This window comes from Chiloscyllium plagiosum, chromosome 34 (genome assembly GCF_004010195.1).
Source record: "Chiloscyllium plagiosum isolate BGI_BamShark_2017 chromosome 34, ASM401019v2, whole genome shotgun sequence".
NCBI lineage: Eukaryota > Metazoa > Chordata > Chondrichthyes > Orectolobiformes > Hemiscylliidae > Chiloscyllium > Chiloscyllium plagiosum.
In genome coordinates, this window is record NC_057743.1 from 18,838,659 (window position 1) to 18,858,044 (window position 19,386).

At 41.8% G+C, this 19,386-nt stretch overlaps 1 protein-coding gene across 8 annotated transcripts in view; it reads left to right on the top strand.

Moving 5' to 3' along the window:
- Positions 1 to 19,386, top strand: part of ccdc30 (coiled-coil domain containing 30) — a 158,648-nt gene that overhangs the window by 80,909 nt on the left and 58,353 nt on the right. For 7 of the 8 annotated variants that reach the window (XM_043675686.1, XM_043675692.1, XM_043675694.1 and 4 more), the window contains 2 exons: positions 3,894 to 4,031; positions 9,394 to 9,545. In XM_043675686.1, the coding sequence (XP_043531621.1) occupies positions 3,894 to 4,031; positions 9,394 to 9,545 (290 nt within the window). The remainder of the gene's footprint in view (positions 1 to 3,893; positions 4,032 to 9,393; positions 9,546 to 19,386) is intronic. The other variant, XM_043675693.1, reaches the window with a different exon arrangement.

Here is a 19,386-nt window from a genome sequence, read left to right on the forward strand (position 1 = left end):
TTTTGACTTTTTTTTCTCCAAAGTTCCAAAACAATGCAACAGCGTATAAAACAGTAATTGCTGCTCCTGGAATTTGAGGAAATTACCTCCAACACCTAAAATACGTCAAAAAAAATAGAGTAGCCTGTTACAGCCAAAAATATTACTACACAAGGTAACAGCATGTGAATTTTGGGGCTATATATTAAGCTGGCTAACTAACTAAACAGACAGTTGGGGTAAATTATTAATTTTCAAATTGGAAAACTGGAACCAGTAGACTGCCACAGGGATCAGTGCTGGGGCTCCAGTAATTTACAACACATATTAATTACTTAAACAAAGGAACAATCTGTATGAAAGCCAAATTAGTTGATGATACAAAGATAGGTAGAAAAGCATGTTGTGAGCAGGATACAAAGAATTTTCAGAGATATGGACAGTTTAAGAAAGTGGAAAACATTTGGCAGTTGAAGCATAATGTAGGAAAATGTGAGTGTATCCACTTTTATTATTATTAATATTATTTAAATGGAAGGAAGTCTGCAGTGTTGCAGTACAGAATTGTATGTTCTTGCACATAAATCATAAAAGATCAGTGTGCAGGTAGAAAGGTAATTAAGAAGGCAAATGGATTCAAGTTCAATTACAAACAGAAACAGAATACTTTAGAGACAGCTGGCAGAATAGCAGCACCAGCTGGGGAAATACAAGTTAGTTGACAGTTAGAGAATATCCATTTCCTCCAAGCCAAAGGATATTCCAAATGGTTGTCATTTAATAATGAGTATGGAAACATCATCTATAGACTTGGAAATAAATAGAAGAACCTGCAAAAAGCAAGAAATGATTAAAGGGCAGAAATGATATGCTTAGATGGCAAGAGAAGCTATATAACAGAAATTTTAAAAATAAAAGATGTGTGAAAGACATAATCAGCTTTAAAGCTCCACTTTGTCATTGTTTCCAAACTTCCCATTTCACTTATCTTTTGAATAAACAGTGGTGATTTGAATAACCCCACAAAGTGCAGCATGTCCAGTATATCTTATAAAGACCAATGAACCAAACTCAAATTCTTAGCAATGTATAGTTGTTTCAAAATTTTACAATACTGCTTTATGTAGGAAGACATCTCAACTTTTTACAGTGCATGAAGACCAAAAAGGAACCATCAGAGGAAAGGAAGAAAAGTAGATGGAATTAAGAAATGGGTTGAAAGAACAGGTGAAAAGATTACTCTTTAAAAGTTTTTGGAAGGAGGGAGTTCTGCTGTTTAGTGGCATGTTGGCTGGAAGAAGAGCTGGGAGAAAGTGAGGACTGCAGCTGCTGGAGATCAGAGTCGAGTGCAGTGCTGGAAAAGCACAGCAGGTCAGGCAGCATCCGAAGAGCAGGAGAATTGATGTTTCGAGCATAAGCCCTTCATCAGGATTTCCTGATGAAGGGCTTATGCTCAAAACATGAATTCTCCTGCTCTTCGGATGCTGCCTGACCTGCTATGCTTTTCCAGCACCACACTTTTGACTCTGGAAGAAGAACGGCCAATGGTTAGAACTGAGGAGGATGAGGAAAGAAGAGCAGACCACTGTTGAATAGCAAAGGATTTGAGCAGACTAAAGGACCCAAGTCGAGTGGTATGGGGTATGGAGGCATTCAAATGAGCTGGAAGTTGATTTGTACGGGAATTAGGAGCTAGTGGACAGGACATTGAGAAGCATAAAACAAAAACATCAGATTAATAATAAGAATTAGGAGTAGAAGTAGACAATTTGAACCCTTGAGTTTGCTATGCCATTTAATAAGATTGTATCTGATCTGATCGTGGCCTCACCCCCACATTTTTGACCTACTTCAGATAAATTTTGACTCTCTTGTTCATCAAAAAGCTGCCTTAGAAATAATAAATGACCCACCTCACTGCTTTCAAGAGCCAAGTATTTGAAAGACTCGAAGCCTTTGAGAAGAAACGTTTTTCCACATCTCCCATTAAAACTCCTTGCTTTTAAACACCATGTTTCTTATTTTTAGCCCTTCAAATAAAAGGAAACACCCTTTTAGCATCTACGATCAAATCCTCTCGTGGTCTTAAATGTTTCAATAAAATCATCTGCCAATCTTCTTAACTCCCAACAGATGCAGGCCCAACCTGCCCAACCAATTTTCATCAGAAAACTCCCACCCTCTCCCACAGTCAGTTGAGTGGATCTTCTCTGAACTGAATCCAATGCACCTGCAGTCTTTACTAATTAAGTAGACCAACATTGTGCACAGTACTCTAAATGTGGTCTTATCGTGTACAACTGGAACAAAATATTCCTAAATTTATATCTCATTCTACTTGCAATAAATGACAGCATTCCAATTGCCTTTCTAGTAGTTTGCTGCATTTGCATACAAACTTCTTGTGATTCATGTAGTGAGATATCTGAATCCCTCTGTACCTCAGAGGTCTGCAATTTCTTTCCTTTCAAATAATATACTGTTTTTCTAATCTTACTGCCAAAGTAAGCAAGGCTGAGAAGTGGCAAATGGAGTTTAATTCAGATAAATGCGAGGTGCTGCATTTTGGGAAAGCAAATCTTAGCAGGACTAATACACTTAATGGTAAGGTCCTAGGGAGTGTTGCTGAACAAAGAGACCTTGGAGTGCAGGTTCATAGCTCCTTGAAAGTGGAGTCGCAGGTAGATATGAGCTACAGGGAGAGGCTGAACAGGCTGGGGCTGTTTTCCCTGGAGCGTCGGAGGCTGAGGGGTGACCTTATAGAGGTTTACAAAATTATGAGGGGCATGGATAGAATAAATAGACAAAGTCTTTTCCCTGGGGTCGGGGAGTCCAGAACTAGAGGACAGAACTAAACTAGAGGTTTAGGGTAAGAGGGGAAAGATATAAAAGAGACCTAAGGGGCAACGTTTTCATGCAGAGGGTGGTACGTGTATGGAATGAGCTGCCAGAGGATGTGGTGGAGGCTGGTACAATTGCAACATTTAAGAGGCATTTGGTGAGCAGTTTATTTTGTTTCACAAATGTCCCTTGTGCTCAGAATGCAGAACGGTCTGTTTCTGTGCTGTACATCTCTATGACTCTATGACTCTAAGTGCACATTTTCATGCACTGCTGCCTAAATTTTTGCCTATATGTTTGACCTATCCATATTCTTTTGCATACTCTCCATGACCTCTTCGTAGTTTATATTCCTACCTATCTTTGCATTATTGGCAAATTTAGCAACCATTTATTCATTACCCTCGTTCAAGTTATTGTAATAAATTGTAAATAATGGAGGCCCAACACTGATGTCTGTATTTCTCTCTCTCTCTCTCTCTCTTGCTGTCTCAAATCAGGTGCATAAATACAAGTTTAGGAACATTCCCCCTAACTATCAGAGGCTAAAAGCTCAAATTCCATTTCTCTAATCTTTTGCAAGGAATTGCCTGAAAATATTCTCTAGAAAAGAAAATGACAGAATTTTATGAATTGTAGCTTGGTTTTATTTATGTCAATATTGATCTATTTGAAGAGAAATAATTTTAAGGAATTCAATTTTTGCTTTTAAAAATTAAACTCTATGTATATAACTGACTCATATCAATCAAAAAGATCTGAGTTAACTGATATCACTGAACATGGTGATTATTGTTTTCCACTAGAACCACCCCTCCGCCTCCCTGTGCTAGAATGGGTGATAATTAACCATACTCCTCGAGTCCAACAACTTCCGTTGGACTCTGCATTCATGTTGCAGAGGTGAACATTTTTTGAAATCAAGTGTCCTCTCAACCTTATTATCTCGATTTGCAAGTGCAACTGTACTCCATTAGGGATTGGGGTCTTCAAGAGATGGGAGAGGATGAGATGGAGATAGATAAAGAATAAAAAAGACATTGCATTCATGTAAAATTTAATACTGTTTTCAGGAGCTGGAGGCTTTCAGAACTCAAGTGCACTATCTGAGCATGGAAATGAAGAGTTATCATGCAGCAGCAGAACAGAATCAAGCATTAAATGCTGCTCTTGAAAGGATGCAATTGGAGAATAATGCTCTAGAACAGAAGGTAAAGCCCTTAAAGAGCAGCAGCTAATACAGTATTTAATATCATGCAATGGGCAGTCACAGTAGTGTATTGAATACCAGTAACACTTGCCAAATATAGTTCCAAGATAATTTTGAACTCATAGGAAGTATTCATTCCTAACACTCTGTGCACCACACTATGAAGTACATATTGCAAATTTGCATTTCCAGCAGAGATGTTCACTCATGATTTTACAAATATTTAAATGATGGGCATATGGTGAAAGGAATGCATATCATACACACTGATCATTATACCCATATCTAAGATATGCCGTCTCATCAAGGGAGGTTTCCAAATAGGACCTCAAACTCATACACTTTAATTATGTGCTGTGTATAGAGAATGAGTGAGCCATATAGTCGTCAAGCCTGAATTAGACCCTGACTGATCTGAGAAAAAAGTCAAATCAAGGTGTGTGGCCCAAATAAGTTTTCAATTCGCAAATACATGAAGAAGACTCTAATTAATAAATTTGAATTCAAGAAAATCCCCAAGACGTTGGCCTTTTTGTTGGTTCCAGTCTTCATAGCTGCTATTCAGCCAGCAGTTTGGTCATTGGTTGTGTTGCCACTGTATACAGTGACTGTCAGTCTTCAATTCATCAGCAGCTTTAGGCACGGTGGGATATCTCAGTGGCATGACTTATTGAGAAGCCTGTCAGTCACCACTTAAATTGTGATTTGCGCTTTTTCCAGTGGACTTTTTCCTTAATGGACCTGGGACCTCTCTGGCCTGAAAGGCAATGAAAGTGAAATAGAAAACTGACTCCCCCTCCTTTGACGTTAACTAGTGGAAAACAAAATCTATGCTAAGTGCTTGACTAAGGAGTAACTGGAATGATTTAAAATAAAATTGGCTCTTGACAATTTGTCTATCTTGTTTGAAAGGAACTGTCTGGTTCCTTTGTCTGTCCTGTTGATTCTCTTCACTCAGAGAAAGAAAAGCACCAATACAAGAGACAATATGACTTGCATATTGCGTACATATAGAACCTCTGGCTGATAAGATTTCAGTTTACTCTTGAGGTTATGCAAACCTGTGGTTTGACCCTGTACAAGAGTATTTTTTTCTTTTCTTAGCACCACACATCAAGAAGGACTTATTGACCTTGAATAGGTTGTCGTCCTCTTCCACAATAATAATAATAATCACCATAAATGCTCAGATTATGAGGATAGTTTGGATAGACAAGGCTTTTATGCCCTTGAATGCAAAAGATTAAGGGGTGTTTAATTGAATATTTATATTTGAATTATGAAGTTAATAGGATTGAGAGAAACTATTTCCTCTAATAGAGGAGTCCAATGACATAGTGGTAATATCAGTGGACTGGTAATCTAAAACTTCAGGCTAATGTTCTGGCCGCGGGAATTTGAATCCCAAAATGGCAGATATTGAAATTTGAATTCAGTAAAATCTAGAATTAAAAGCTAGTCTAATTGCAACCAGGTGAAAATCCACTGGTTCACTAATGTCCTTTAGGGAAGGAAATCTTTCCTAGTCTGAGAACATGTAACTCCAAATGCAGAGCGATGTGGTGATCTCTTAACTCCTTCTGAAATGGCCTCGCAAGCTACTTAATTGTACCAAACTGCTACAAAACCTAAGAAAAGGAATGAATTAAAGCAATGGACTACCTGGCATTACCCAGCCATAGAAAGCATCAAACTCAACTCTGTCGACCTTGAAAAGTTCTCTTTACTAATATCTGGGGACTTAAACCAAAATTGGGAGAGCTGTTCCACAGACTAGTTAAGCAACAGCCTAACAATCATAGTCGTTTGCCCTTGAGAAAATGGTAGTGAGCTGCCTTCTGGAACTGCTGCTGTCCATGTGCTGTAGGTCAATCCACAATGTTGTTGGGAAGGGAATTCCATGATTTTGACCTAGTGACGGTCGAATTCGAATGCTGAATATAGGATTAAAGACAGATTCTTGGCAGTGTGGAGGAACAGAGGGATCTGGGTGTGCAAGTACATAGATCCCTCAAAGTTGCCACCCAAGTGGATAGGGTTGTTAAGAAAGCACATGGTGTTTTGGCTTTCATCAACAGGGGGATAGAGTTTAAGAGCCATGAGGTTTTGCTGCAGCTCTACAAGTCCCTGGTGGGGCCACACTTGGAATATTGTGTCCAGTTCTGGTCGCCCTACTATAGGAAAGATACAGAGGCTTTGGAGAGGGTGCAAAGAAGGTTTACCAGGATACTGCCTGGACTGGAGGGCTTGCCTTATGAAGAAAGGTTGAATAGGCTCGGACTTTTCTCTCTGGAGAGAAGGAGGAAGAGAGGAGACCTGATAGAGGTGTACAAAATAATGAGAGGAATAGATAGAGTCAATAGCCAGAGACTTTTCCCCCAGGGCAGGATTCACTGGTACGAGAAGTCATAGTTTGAAGATATTAGGAGGAAGGTATAAAGGAGACGACAGAGGTAGGTTTTTTACACAGAGAGTTGTGAATGCATGGAATGCGTCACCAGCAGTGGTGGTGGAAGCAGAGTCATTGGGGACATTTAAGCGACTGCTGGACATGCACATGGATAGCAGTGAGTTGAGGGGTGCATAGGTTGTTACGATATTTTACATTAGAATTAAATCTCGGAACAAAATCGTGGGTCAAAGGGCCTGTTCTGTGGTGTACGTTTCTATGTTCTGTGAAGAGAAGCATATATGTTTCCAAGTCAGGATGATGGATGGCTTGAAGGGAACTTATAGGTGGCGGTATTCCCATGTATGTATTGCCCTTGTCCTTCTAGATGGAATTGGTCATGGTTTGGAAGGTGTTGTCTAAGGATCTTTGGCAAATTTTTGCAGTGCATCTTGGAAATATTACACACTGCTGTGACCGAGCATCAGTGGTGGATTGACTGAATATGGTGTCAATAAAGCAGGCTGCTTTGTCCTGGATAGTGTCAAGCTCCTTGAATGTTGGGAGTGTTGTTTTGGTGTGTATACTTTGGATGAAGCGAGTTTTGAGAAGATTTGTAGCTCAGGTCGAGGTTCTGGATGTAGGTTGGCTCGCTGAGCTGGAAGGTTCATTTCCAGACATTTTGTCATCCTACTAGGTAACATCTTCAGTGGGCCTCCGGGCAAAGCACTGTTGATAATTCATGCTTTCTATTTATATGTTTGGGTTTCTTTGGGTTGGGATGTCATTTCCTGTGGTGATGTCATTTCCTGTTCTTTTTCTCAGGGGGTGGGGTCTAGCTCAATGTGTTTGTTGATAGAGTTTCGATTGGAATGCCATGCTTCTAGGAATTCTCATGTGTGTCTCTGTTTGGTATGTCCTAGGATGGATGTGTTGTCCCAGTCAAAGTGGTGTCCTCCTTCATCTGTATGTAAGGATACTAGTGAAAGTGGGTCATGTCGTTTTGTGGCTAGTTGATGTTCAAGTATCCTGGTGGCTAGTTTTCTGCCTGTTTGTCCAATGTAGTGTTTGTTACAGTCCTTGCATGGTATTTTGTAAATAACATTAGTTTTGCTTGATGTCTGTATAGGGTCTTTCAAGTTCATTAGCTGTTGTTTTAGTGTGTTGGTGGGTTTGTGGGCTGCCATGATGCCAAGGGGTCTGTCAGTCATTTCCAAGATGTCTTTCATGTAGGGGAAAGTGGCTAAGGTTTCTGGACACGTTTTGTCTGCTTGTTTGGGTTTGTTGCTGAGAAATCTGTGGAATGTGTTCATTGGGTACCCATTCTTTTTGAATACACTGTATAGGTAAGTTTCCTCTGCTTTACATAGTTCCTGTGTGCTGCAGTGTGTGGTGGCTCATTGGAATAATCTTTTGATGCAGCTTCGTTTGTGAACGTTCACATCACATCGAACATCCACAAACAAAGTTGCATCAGAACATTATTCCAACGAGCCACCACACACTGCAGCACAGAGGAACGGCAGAGCAGAGGAAAATCACCTATACAGTGTATTCAAAAAGAACGGGTACCCAATGAACAGAGTCCGCAGATTTCTCAGCAACAAACCCAAACAAGCAGACAAAATGTGTCCGGAAAACTTAGCCACTCTCCCCTACATCAAAGTCATCTCGGAAATGACTGCCAGACTACTCAGACCCCTTGGTATCATGGTAGCCCACAAACCCACCAACACACTAAAACAACAGCTAATGAACTTGAAAGACCCTATACAGACAACAAGCAAAACTAATGTTATTTACAAAATACCATGCAAGGACTGTAACAAACACTACATTGAACAAACAGGCAGAAAACTAGCCACCAGGATACGTGAACATCAACTAGCCACAAAACAATATGACCCTCTCTCACTAGTATCCTTGCATACAGATAAGGAAGGACACCACTTCAACTGGGACAACACATCCATTCCATGACAAGCCAAACAGCAACACGCACGAGAATTCCTAGAGGCATGGCATTCCAATTGGAACTCTATCAACAAACACATCATGTTAGACCCCATCTACCACCCCCTGAGAAAAAGAACAGGAAATGACATCACCCACAGGACATAATGTCACCACAGGAAATGACATCACCAACCCAAAGAAACCAAACATATAAGTAGAAAGCAGACATGAACCTTCCAGCTCAGCGAGGCAAACCTACATCCAGAACTTTGGATGAAGTTAGAAGCTGAAATATTTTGTAAAAACATTTTAAATTTTTACAAATTAATTAATTAACTGTGCTCCCCAATTTCTTTTTCAGTGGCTGTTCTATTGTTTATTATATTAGAAACACCGTTGCCCCTGTTGAGCAAGTGTAACATTTTGATGAATTTGTGAGAGTGATGTAGGTGCAGGAAAGTTAAAATCCTTGATTTCAATCATTGGAGGAGCTATGGTGCAGCCTGTATTGGAACCCTGAATGATAGACTACAACTTTGTGCATGCCTGATATGCTGAGTGGTAATGTTCACTTTTAATTGCTCCCACAAAGTCTGGCTGGACTTGTTGATTATTCTTTCACTTGTTCACATTGAGAGTCCATGTGTAGCTATACAATAACCACAGCTGTCAATATTGAGGTTTGATCCAAGGCAAACACAAGCTGCAATGTTTGAAGGAATGTTAATAATACTAGGATAATTTGTGCTTAGCTATTTATTAGAATCATATTTCTATCTTGTGTTGATTAAGTGTGGAAATAATTTATGCTAGTTGATTGTTGATCCTAGAAACTTGTTTTGGCTATGTGAGAATTATCCCTATCTTAGTTTCATATTATGTAAATGCAAAGTTATGAATAAGCTATCACATGCCATCAAATTGAAAAGGATTTCCATTTACTATTCATTTTTGCTCCTGTGAAATATTGTAAGTCATGATTAGTAAGCATTTATTTGACTTCATGATTTGTTTTTAGCTCAACAAGGTGCTGGAGGATCACAGAGGGATATCCAATTGTCAGGGAATACAAAACAACTGTTGGAAAGAAATGGCAGATAAACACCAATGCCAGATAGCCGAATTGAAGAAAACCATACAGAAACTCCAGGAAGAAAAAATCAGTGCATTGTAAGTAATGTAAGCTCCGGTGAGAATTAAACAGAAATACAAAAATGGCAACCATCCATGCTTATCCAGAGCCAAAAAGCTTTTTTCTTTACAAATTAAGGTGTGAACTAAACCCCTAACAGTATATTACTAAGAAAATAGTTGAGATGTGTAATTACTTGACTGTAATCGAGCATTCTCCTGTGGGTCTCCATCACTTAGAAGCCTGCTGTTCCTATGAAATGGACTGAATCAGTTAGCAAAACCTGATGTGGAGCAATCTTCTGCTGTTTACTAAATAATCCCCTTCACACCTATTCCCCCTGTCTTATCTATTATCTTTCAACATGGATTCTGTGCTTCCTACCCCCATCTATTTTACATACGGCATATTAATCACTTATCGGCAAGCAAAGAAATAAAGAATTATGCATGTCAGCTTGGCATTTTTTATCTTTGTCAGAAGATTATGCACTCACACACGATGCCAGAGTAGCATGTTTTTTTTCTGTTAAAATACAAGTCGTTCTTTAATTGTGGAATCTTTATCCTTTGAGTCCATTTCCATTGTCAAAACAAAAACCTGTTTATTCTACTGAATGATTTGGAAATGCTTAAAACGTATGCTTGCATATAGATAAATTACTCTACTTACTCCAATCTTTGCAATTTTCCTACAAACAGCAGACACAGTAATGACTGCCATAACACACTTCAGTTGGTGGCCACTGAGATGTTGTAGTAACATCATTGAACTAGAGGACCAAGTGAATGCTTTGAGGTCATTAGTTCAAATACCACCACAGCAACTGTGAAATTTAGTTTCAATTCCTAAATCTGGAATTAAAAGCTAGTCTGAGTAACAGTGAAATTGTCTATGTCTGTCGCTTGTCATAAAGACCCATCTGGTTCATGAAGGAACTCCACAGAGGCTGGTATCCCATCACCAAGTCACCGTTTATTTACACTTGGAAAATCCTTGACACTGATCCAGCTCCCTGAGAGCCAGCTCTCAATGTCAGTGTGTCTGACATTCCTGTTTTTTTTTCCTTCCTCTCAGACACAGTCAAGGAGGACAGTCCTTGCACGCACGCTGATCCAGCTTCCTTTTTTTTTCTTCTTTTTTCTTTTTTTTTCTTTTTTTTCCCTTTTTAACCCCCACACTACCGCCTAACTGCGGTAGTGCTTATTTTTCCCCAGAACCCATGGTGTGTGTGTGCAGGTGTGAGACACAGTGAGAGACACAAGATGTACGAATCTTTATTCAATTTCCACCACCAGGAAGATAGGAAAACACCCAAGTGGCCAGTGACAAGCAGTGCCCTTCACAAAAAAGGGCAATGCTACATTCCTGTTTTTTTTTCTTCTTTCTTTTTTTTTAATATAATTTAACCCCCACACTACCACCTAAGTGCGGTAGTGCTTATTTTTTCCCCAGCACCCATGTTGTGTGTGTGCAGGTGTGAGACACAGTGAAAGACACAAAGTGACATTCCTGTTTTTTTTGTTTTTTTTCTTTCAGTCTATTTTTTTTTTTTTGGAGAAATATCTCCTGTTTTTTTTTCATTAACCCCCACACTACCACCTAAGTGCGGTAGTGCTTATTTTATCCCCAGCACCCATGGTGTGTGTGTGCAGGTGGGAGACACAGTGAAAGACACAAAGTGCACGAATCTTTATTCAAATTCCACCACCAGGAAGATAGGAAAACACCCGGGTGGCCAGTGACAAACACTGCCCTTCACATCAAGGGACAGTGCTGTGTGATCAAAACAGGCATTCCTGTTTTTATCTGTCAGCCAGGGATCGCTGATTGGGGTTGTTAATTTGATCTAATTAAGGAACTCATATTCTATGAGGTCCATCTGGCTGACCTCTTTACAATCACTACATCCCTTCCACTCTGAGTCCAAGGACATAGGCCAGTTCTTTTTCTAGTAGCTCCTCTTGGGGTGTTTTAGCACTGGGTCAGGTTCCTCCAACTCTGCCTCAGATACGACCAGCATGTAATGCACAGTAGCTCGCCTTTTGCACCTGGAGCATCTCGAAAGAAATTCATTCTCTTCTTCAAGCGGCAAAGGCATTGAGGCAGTGACACTATTATGTCGTTCTCAGATTTTGAGGTTTCTTCAAAGCTTGATGGATGGGAAAACCCACAGGTTCTGCCAACCTTTCTGAATTGCAAAACCTGTGCACATACCTCCTTCCTCACCTCCATCCAAGGCTCCAAAAGAGCCTTCCACATCCATCAAAGTTTCACTTGCACTTCCTCACATGTAATTTACTGTATCTATTGCTCCTGATGCGGTTTCCTCTACAATGCATCTACTTGCAGAGCGCTTCAGAGAACATCTCTGGGACACCTGCACCAACTGACCCCAGCGCCCCATAGCTGAACACTTCCAACTTCCTCTCCCACTCCACCAAGGACTTGCAGGTCCTGGGCCTCCTCCATTCCACTCCCTTATCACTTGCGCCTGGAGGAAGAATGCCTCATCTTCCGCCTCGGGACCCTCCAATCCCATGGCATCAATGTGGATTTCACCAGTTTCCTCATTCACCCCCCCCACCTCATCCCAGTTCCAACCTTCTAGCTCAGCACGCTCTCATGACCTGTCCTACCTGTCCATCTTCTTTCCCACCTATCTGCTCCACCCTCCACTCCGACCTATCACCATTACCCCCACCTCCATCTATTTATCACACTTTCAGCTTCCTTCCCCCCCAGCCCCACTCCCCTCCCATTTATATAGTGAAGCTGTAGGCTGTTTCTTTAAGGAGAAGACAGTGATGACTGCAGATGCTGGAGATCAGAGTTGAGAGTGTGGTGCTGGAAAAGCACAGCAGGTCAGGCAGCTTCTAAGGAGCAGGAGATTCAACGTTTCGGGCATAAACCCTTCATCAGGTTTCTTTCAGCCTGCCTTCAAAGTTTGGAATGCTCATTCTGCCAGACCATTTGATCTTGGATTGTATGGAGCTGTCCTTATATGTCAAATGCCATTCGACTTTAGGAAATACTCAAAATCCTTGCTGGTAAACAATGTTCCCTTATCTGTGATCAACACTTCCAGAAGTTTGTGTATTGCAAAAGATGCATACAGTTTTTCAATTGTCATCCCCATGTTTTATGAGTGGGCACCAACAATGACTAAGAACATTGAGCTCATGATAGGACCCGCATAGTTGATGTGTAACCAAGCCCAGGGTTTACCTGGCATTCCCATAAATGTGGGGGAGTAGCTGGCGGTAATTTTTGTCTTTGTTAGCACTCTGGGTATTGCCCCACCGATGCAGCTATGTCTGCAGCCAATCCTGGCCACTAGACATAACTTCTCTCCAACATCTTCATTTTGGAAATCCCAAATGATCCTGGTGGAGTTCAGCCAGTATTTGGCAGCGACCTCTGCTCTGGACAATCACTCTTGCTCCCCTCAATAATATACCATCCTTTACTGTGACCTGGTCTCCCTGGGTCCAAAAAGGTTTCAGTTCTAGTTGTGATGGTCCTTTGGTTTCTCCCATCACTGCCAGCTGTTTCAGGTTTGCCAGTGCTGAATCTTTCTTTGTTCAATGTCTGATAATGTCAGCTGTGGCTGGAAGTAAGTCCAGAAAATTTAAAACCACTTTGAACACTTCCAATAGCGGTAACATCAGTGGTGTATCTGCCAGGCAGAGGCAACTTAATGCATTCGCATTTGTTACTTGGCCTCCGCATGATGTTCCGATTTGTAATTATATGCACTTAGTATTAGAGCCCACTATTAAATTTGGCCTGAAGCTGTTGGCGGCACTGCCTTGTCCTCTTTAAGTAGACCTAGCCAGGTTTGTGGTCTGTTATTATTAGAAATTTATGTGTGTAAAGATATTGGTGGAACTTCCTACTCCAAATATGACCGCTAAACCTTCCTTCTCTATCTGGGTGTATTTATGCTCTGCATTAGCTAAAGTCCTGGAGGCATACGCTATTGGGGGTTCCTCTCCCAATAGGTTATCTATGCACTAATGCTACCCCAATGCTGAACTGGAAGGCATCGCATGTTTATATTAGATGTCACTTGGGACCAAATTGTGCCAACACCTTAGACGATGATAGCTGTTTCTTCACTTCCATAGAAGCTATGGTTTGGCTATGTGACCATTTCTAACATTGACCCTTTTTCAAGATGCAAAGGTGCCAGGGTGGAGGTCAGAGGGAGCCAGGGCACCTTTGATTGCCCTCACTTTACCTTCCAATAGGTGCAACCCAGTCTTATCAACTCTGTAGCCCAAGTGGGTCACTTGGGGTGTCTGGAACACACATTTCTATCTTTTAAAGCGTACGCCCACCCAAGAGAAATGTCAATTGACGATATACAAGTTCTCTAAGTGCTCTTATTGTCTTCCAATATGTTAGTATGTTATCTAGATAAATGGTGACCTGGTGTAGACCTTGTAAAATGTTCTCTATCGTCCACTGAAAAACTGCACATGCTGATGATACCCTAAATGGCAGTCTTGTATATTGATACAAACCCTTGTGGGTATTAATTGTAGAATACCTCTGGGAATACACATCTAACCACATTAGCAAGTATGCATGAATCATGACCAGCTTTGTGAAGGACAGCGCCCTGCCAGCTTTACGTATAAGTCCTCTATATTTGAGGGATTGGGTATTTATGCAATTGTGAAAAATGGTTTACTGCTTGTTTAAAATCCCCATAAAGGCAATCCAACTGTCGGACATCACAATTGGTATGACTGGTGCTGCCCATTCTACTAGCTGGACAGATATAATGATTTCTTCGCTTTCCAGCCTTCTGATTTCTGCCTCTCCTTTTACCCATATAGTAAATGGCACTGGGCGGGCCTTGCAAAATTGTGGAATTGCTGCCTGGTCAACATGCAAGGTGGCCTTCGCTGCTTTGATAGTCGTTAGACCTCCCTGAAAAACTTTTGGGTATTTCATTCAGACTTCACTCAGACAGCCATTTTCTAATGGAAAAATGTTGAACCAATCTTGGTGAATATTTCTCAACCATTTTTGCCCCATCCAGCTTGGGCTCAAGCCTTTTACTATAATCAGTAGTAACTGAACTGGCTGTTTCTCCTAAGAGACCGGAACTGAAGTTGTACCCTTAATCTGTAAATGTTCTCTGATATAGGTGCTCAGTCTAGCCAAGGTCTTGCATAAATTTAAGGGTTGGCGTACAGAGCAAATTTTGTTAAAGACTGATTCTGCAATCATTGAAACTTCCACACTAGTATCGACCTCCATTAGAACTGGCTGACCATTTAATCAAATATTTGTTTTGATTGGTTCTGATTTGGATGTTGCTAAGCAATTTTAACCAGATGTAGGTGGACATTCCAGGGTGTGCACTCTTCTGGATACTGGCCTAGGAGTTTTTTTACTCAATTTAGGTCAAGTGGGACTTTTTTGCTGTCTCATTTCTGCATACCGGCAGCAACAACAATGGCCTTGCTGATCCGGATCGTAAAGAAAATTCTAACTGTTTGGGAAGGTTTGACTTTGTTTTGAGGTTTTGCTGTGGGCTGATCTAGAGTCCCTCTGATCAGGATATGTCTTGAGTAAGGCTACGCTCACACGGAATACCCTGCAATTCATTTGCTCCAGTTTTGCATTTTCCATTGATATAGTGAGTTGTAATGCCAATTTGAAGTCTAGTTGGGCTTCAGCTAGTAGGGGCTTTTGCATAGTTATATCATTAATCGCACATACCAATCGGTCTCTCAGCTTCTCAGTAGGGGCTAAGCCAAAGTCATATGCTTTGTCTTACTCTCGTCGAAAGTCCTGATACTGATTCCCCTAGTTCTTAAATTGGCAAGTAAAACAATAGCATCTCAGAATTAGAGGAGGCTTGGGCTCATAAAATTCCTTAACTAAATCCATCAACTCTTGAAAGCTTTTAGTAACTGGTGCCTAGGGAAAATTAAGCTTCTAATAACCAAAAACGTTGCGGGACCACAAGCTGTCAGGAGAATTACCTGTTGCTTTTTATCTGCCTGAATGTCATTTGCCTGGAAAAAGTAACACTTTCTTTACACATACGGGGGCCCCAGTCTTCAACAGCAGGTTCAAGTGAGTCTAGCTTTCTAAATAACAACATGATACCAGAAATGCTTACCCCAAATCAAAAATAACTATTGTGAGCGAATTTCCTCAGGAGCATGCTTTTCTCTCATCACTGAAATAACTCCACAGAGGCCAGTATTTTCACACCAAGTCACCCTTTATTTTCATGTGGAAAGTCCTTGACACCGATCCAGCTTTCTCAGAGCCAGCTTTCAGAATGTCAGGATGTCTGATACTCCTGTTTTTAATTATCAGTCATGGCCATCTAATTGAACCAGATTAACAACCCCAATCAGGAAACTCACATTCTATACAGTCTACCTGGCTGACCTTGTTATAATCATTACAGTTCATTAATGTTCTGTGGAGAAATAAATCTTCCCATCTTTTCAAAGTTTGTGCGAAGATTTGTAGCTCGGGTGCTCGTTGTTGTGGTTCTGTTCGCCGAGTTGGGAATTTCTGGTGCAGACGTTTCGTCCCCTGTGTAGGTGACATCCTCGGTGCTTGGGACCCTCCTGTGAAGCGCTTTTTTTAGATTAGATTAGATTAGATTAGATTACTTACAGTGTGGAAACAGGCCCTTCGGCCCAACAAGTCCACACTGACCCGCCGAAGCGCTACCCACCCAGACCCATTCCCCTACATTTACCCCTTCACCTAACACTATGGGCAATTTAGCATGGCCAATTCACCTGACCTGCACATTTTTGGATTGTGGGAGGAAACCGGAGCACCCGGAGGAAACCCACGCAGACACGGGGAGAATGTGCAAACTCCACACAGACAGTCGCCTGAGGCGGGAATTGAACCCGGGTCTCAGGCGCTGTGAGGCAACAGTGCTAACTGCTGTGCCACCGTGCCACTCTTGGCCTATAATAGTAGGCCTATAATACTATTATAGGACAAGCCAAACAGAACAGCCAGGGAATTCCTAGAGGCTTGGCACTCATCCACCGATTCAATCAATAAGCACATTGACCTGGACCCTATATACCGACCACTGCAGCGGACAGCTGGAACTGACAACCAGAATGCCGGAGGAAACATCACCGAAGCGCTTCACAGGAGGCTCCCAAGCACTGAGGATGTCACCTAGACAGGGGACGAAACGTCTGCACCAGAAATTCCCAGCTCGGCGAACAGAACCACAACAACTTCCCATCTTTTGCTGGTCTGGCCTATATGTGACTCCAGATCCACAGCAGTGGATTCTATTGAGAGGGTAGAAATGACTTCAGTCAAAAGGTGGTGAACCTGTGGTATTTTATACCATAGAAGACTTTGAAAGTCAAATGACTAACTATTGCTGTTCCTTCAGTACTGCTTGGTCAAATTCCTGGAGCTCTCCCTGAAATAGCATTCTGAGTCTATCTGGACCAAATGAACTGCAGCACTTCAAGAAGGCAGCTCACCACCACCTTCTTGAGGGCAACTAGGGATGGGCAATAGATGCTGGCCCAGCCAACAATGCCCACATCATGTGAACAAATTTAGAAAAGAAATAGATTTCTGGAGGTTACTAAGTAGAGGGAGAGAGTGGGAGTATGATATTGAAATAGGGAATCAGCCTTGATTGTGTTGTATGGATCTTGATTAGATGGGCCAATGGGCTTGAGGAGTGGCAGATGGAGTTTAATTTAGAAAAATGCGAGGTGCTGCATTTTGGGAAAGCAGGACTTATACATTTAATGGTAAGGTCCTAGGGAGTGCAGGTTCATAGCTCCTTGAAAGTACAGTCGCAGGTAGACAGGATAGTGAAGAAGATGTTTAGTATGTTTTCCTTTTTTGGTCAGAGTATTGAGTACAGGAGTTGCAGCTGTATAGGACGTTGGTTAGGCCACTTTTGGAATATTGCGTGCAATTCTGGTCGTCTTCCTATTGGAAGGATGTTGTGAAACTTGAAAGGGTTCAGAAAAGATTTACAAGGATGTTGCCAGGGTTGAAGGATTTGAGCTCTATGGAGAGGTTGAATAGGCTGGGGCTGTTTTCCCTGGAGCGTCGGAGGCTGAGGGGTGACCTTGTAGAGGTTTATAAAATCATGAGGGGCATGGATAGGATAAATAGACAAAGTCTTTTCCATGGGGTGGAGGAGTCTAGACCTAGAGGGTGTAAGTTTAGGGTGAGAGGGGAAAGATATAAAAGGGACCTAAGGGGCAACTTTTTAATGCAGAGGGTGGTATGTGTATGGAATGAGTTGCCAGAGGAAGTGGTAGAGGCTAGTACAATTGCAACATTTAAAAGGCATCTGGATGGGTGTATGAATAGGAAGGGTTTAGAGGGATATGGGCAGGGTGCTGCCAGGTGAGACTAGATTGGGTTGGGATATTTGGTCGGCATGGACGAATTGGATCAAAGGGTCTGTTTCCGTGCTGTACATCTCTATGACTCTATGACAAAGCGGGCTGGATGAGCTGAATTACCTACTCTCATTCCTATTTTATACGTCTCCAATGTGCTTGCCTCTTAGTTTCCTCCTTTTGAAATGACTGATCAAGGAGCTGAATTTAAGAACAATTAGAGATGGCCAACAAATGCCAATGACTACCATATCCAATAGAAACAAAAGAGGCCTGCACTTCAGCCCCTCCTCTTTTCCCAAAGTTACTAATTGCCTACTCAGCCTGCTCGCTGCCTATTTAGTAGCCCACCTCTGGACTTTGCCTACATCACACCTCAAATGCTGGGAAATGGGCCTAATGCAAATTTCCTGATCCTGGAGGGAAAGTCTGCCCTAAGGTTCAGCCAGCTTTCCTGCGTCTGATCCCTGGTACTGCCAGGAAAAGCACAGAGATGGAAGAAAACTGGAGGAACTAAACAAAAATGTAGCTCATCTCTTGCCACTGTCAGAGGAATATTAAATTAATACAAAGGAAATATTGTGGATGATGTACAACTGAAACATAAACAGAACATGCCGGATATACTTCGAAGCTTAGGTATCAGTTCTGGAAAGAAAGAAAATTTATTTTTCATCAGAGCTGGAAAATGTTATTACAGTTTTGGCAGGTTTGAAGTAAGAGCAAAGAAGAAGGAAGGAGTAACAAAGAGCAAAAGGATAGGTCTGTGAAATTCTGGAAGGCAGGAGTGACAAAATGACAAAAGGGGGGGATGAGAGTGTGAGATGAAAGGGATGGTAAATGGGCAAATAAAGGAACAAGTGGTGCAATGCTCTCCCCCATGGTGAGTTTGATGAAGAGGAGACATTTACCAACCTCCCACCTCCTCCCTGATTTAAGTTTGTGGTGCAAAAGCCCACAAAGGCCATCCTACCCTGCTGTGGAGATCATGACAAGAAAACCTTGTCAAAGTTCCTTGCAGGCTTCAGGGAGTGAGGCAGGCGTCTCCTTCAAAGACAATCATTGCCTTAACAAGTGGGTCCTGCATTAGGAAGTAAGGGAATCCTCCCGAGAGTCACCCCCTCTGCTCTAGCTAGTCTTCTCACATCCTGTGACCCCACCCTCCCAAATCCTGATTCAGCTATGGTCTGGGTGTCATAGCAACAACAGCCACTGCCTCCACATTAGTGGCGTCGTTCAATAAAACAGCAGTCCTCTGATTGGCTGACAGCTTTTGGCTGGCAGGACTTCCAATCTCAGCACACACCCCCAACCCCATGATCCTTGATCCATGGAAAAGCCACATCACTAGTTGGCAAGTGAAACAAGAGTAAAAAGAGAGAAAAGGCACAGGTCTTGCCTGCTTTCCAAGCGGTAACCAAGTTCTCCTCAATAGCATGGAATACTAGTCAAAATGGGTCAAGAGGAGGAGTGAATGGCAACAGGAGAA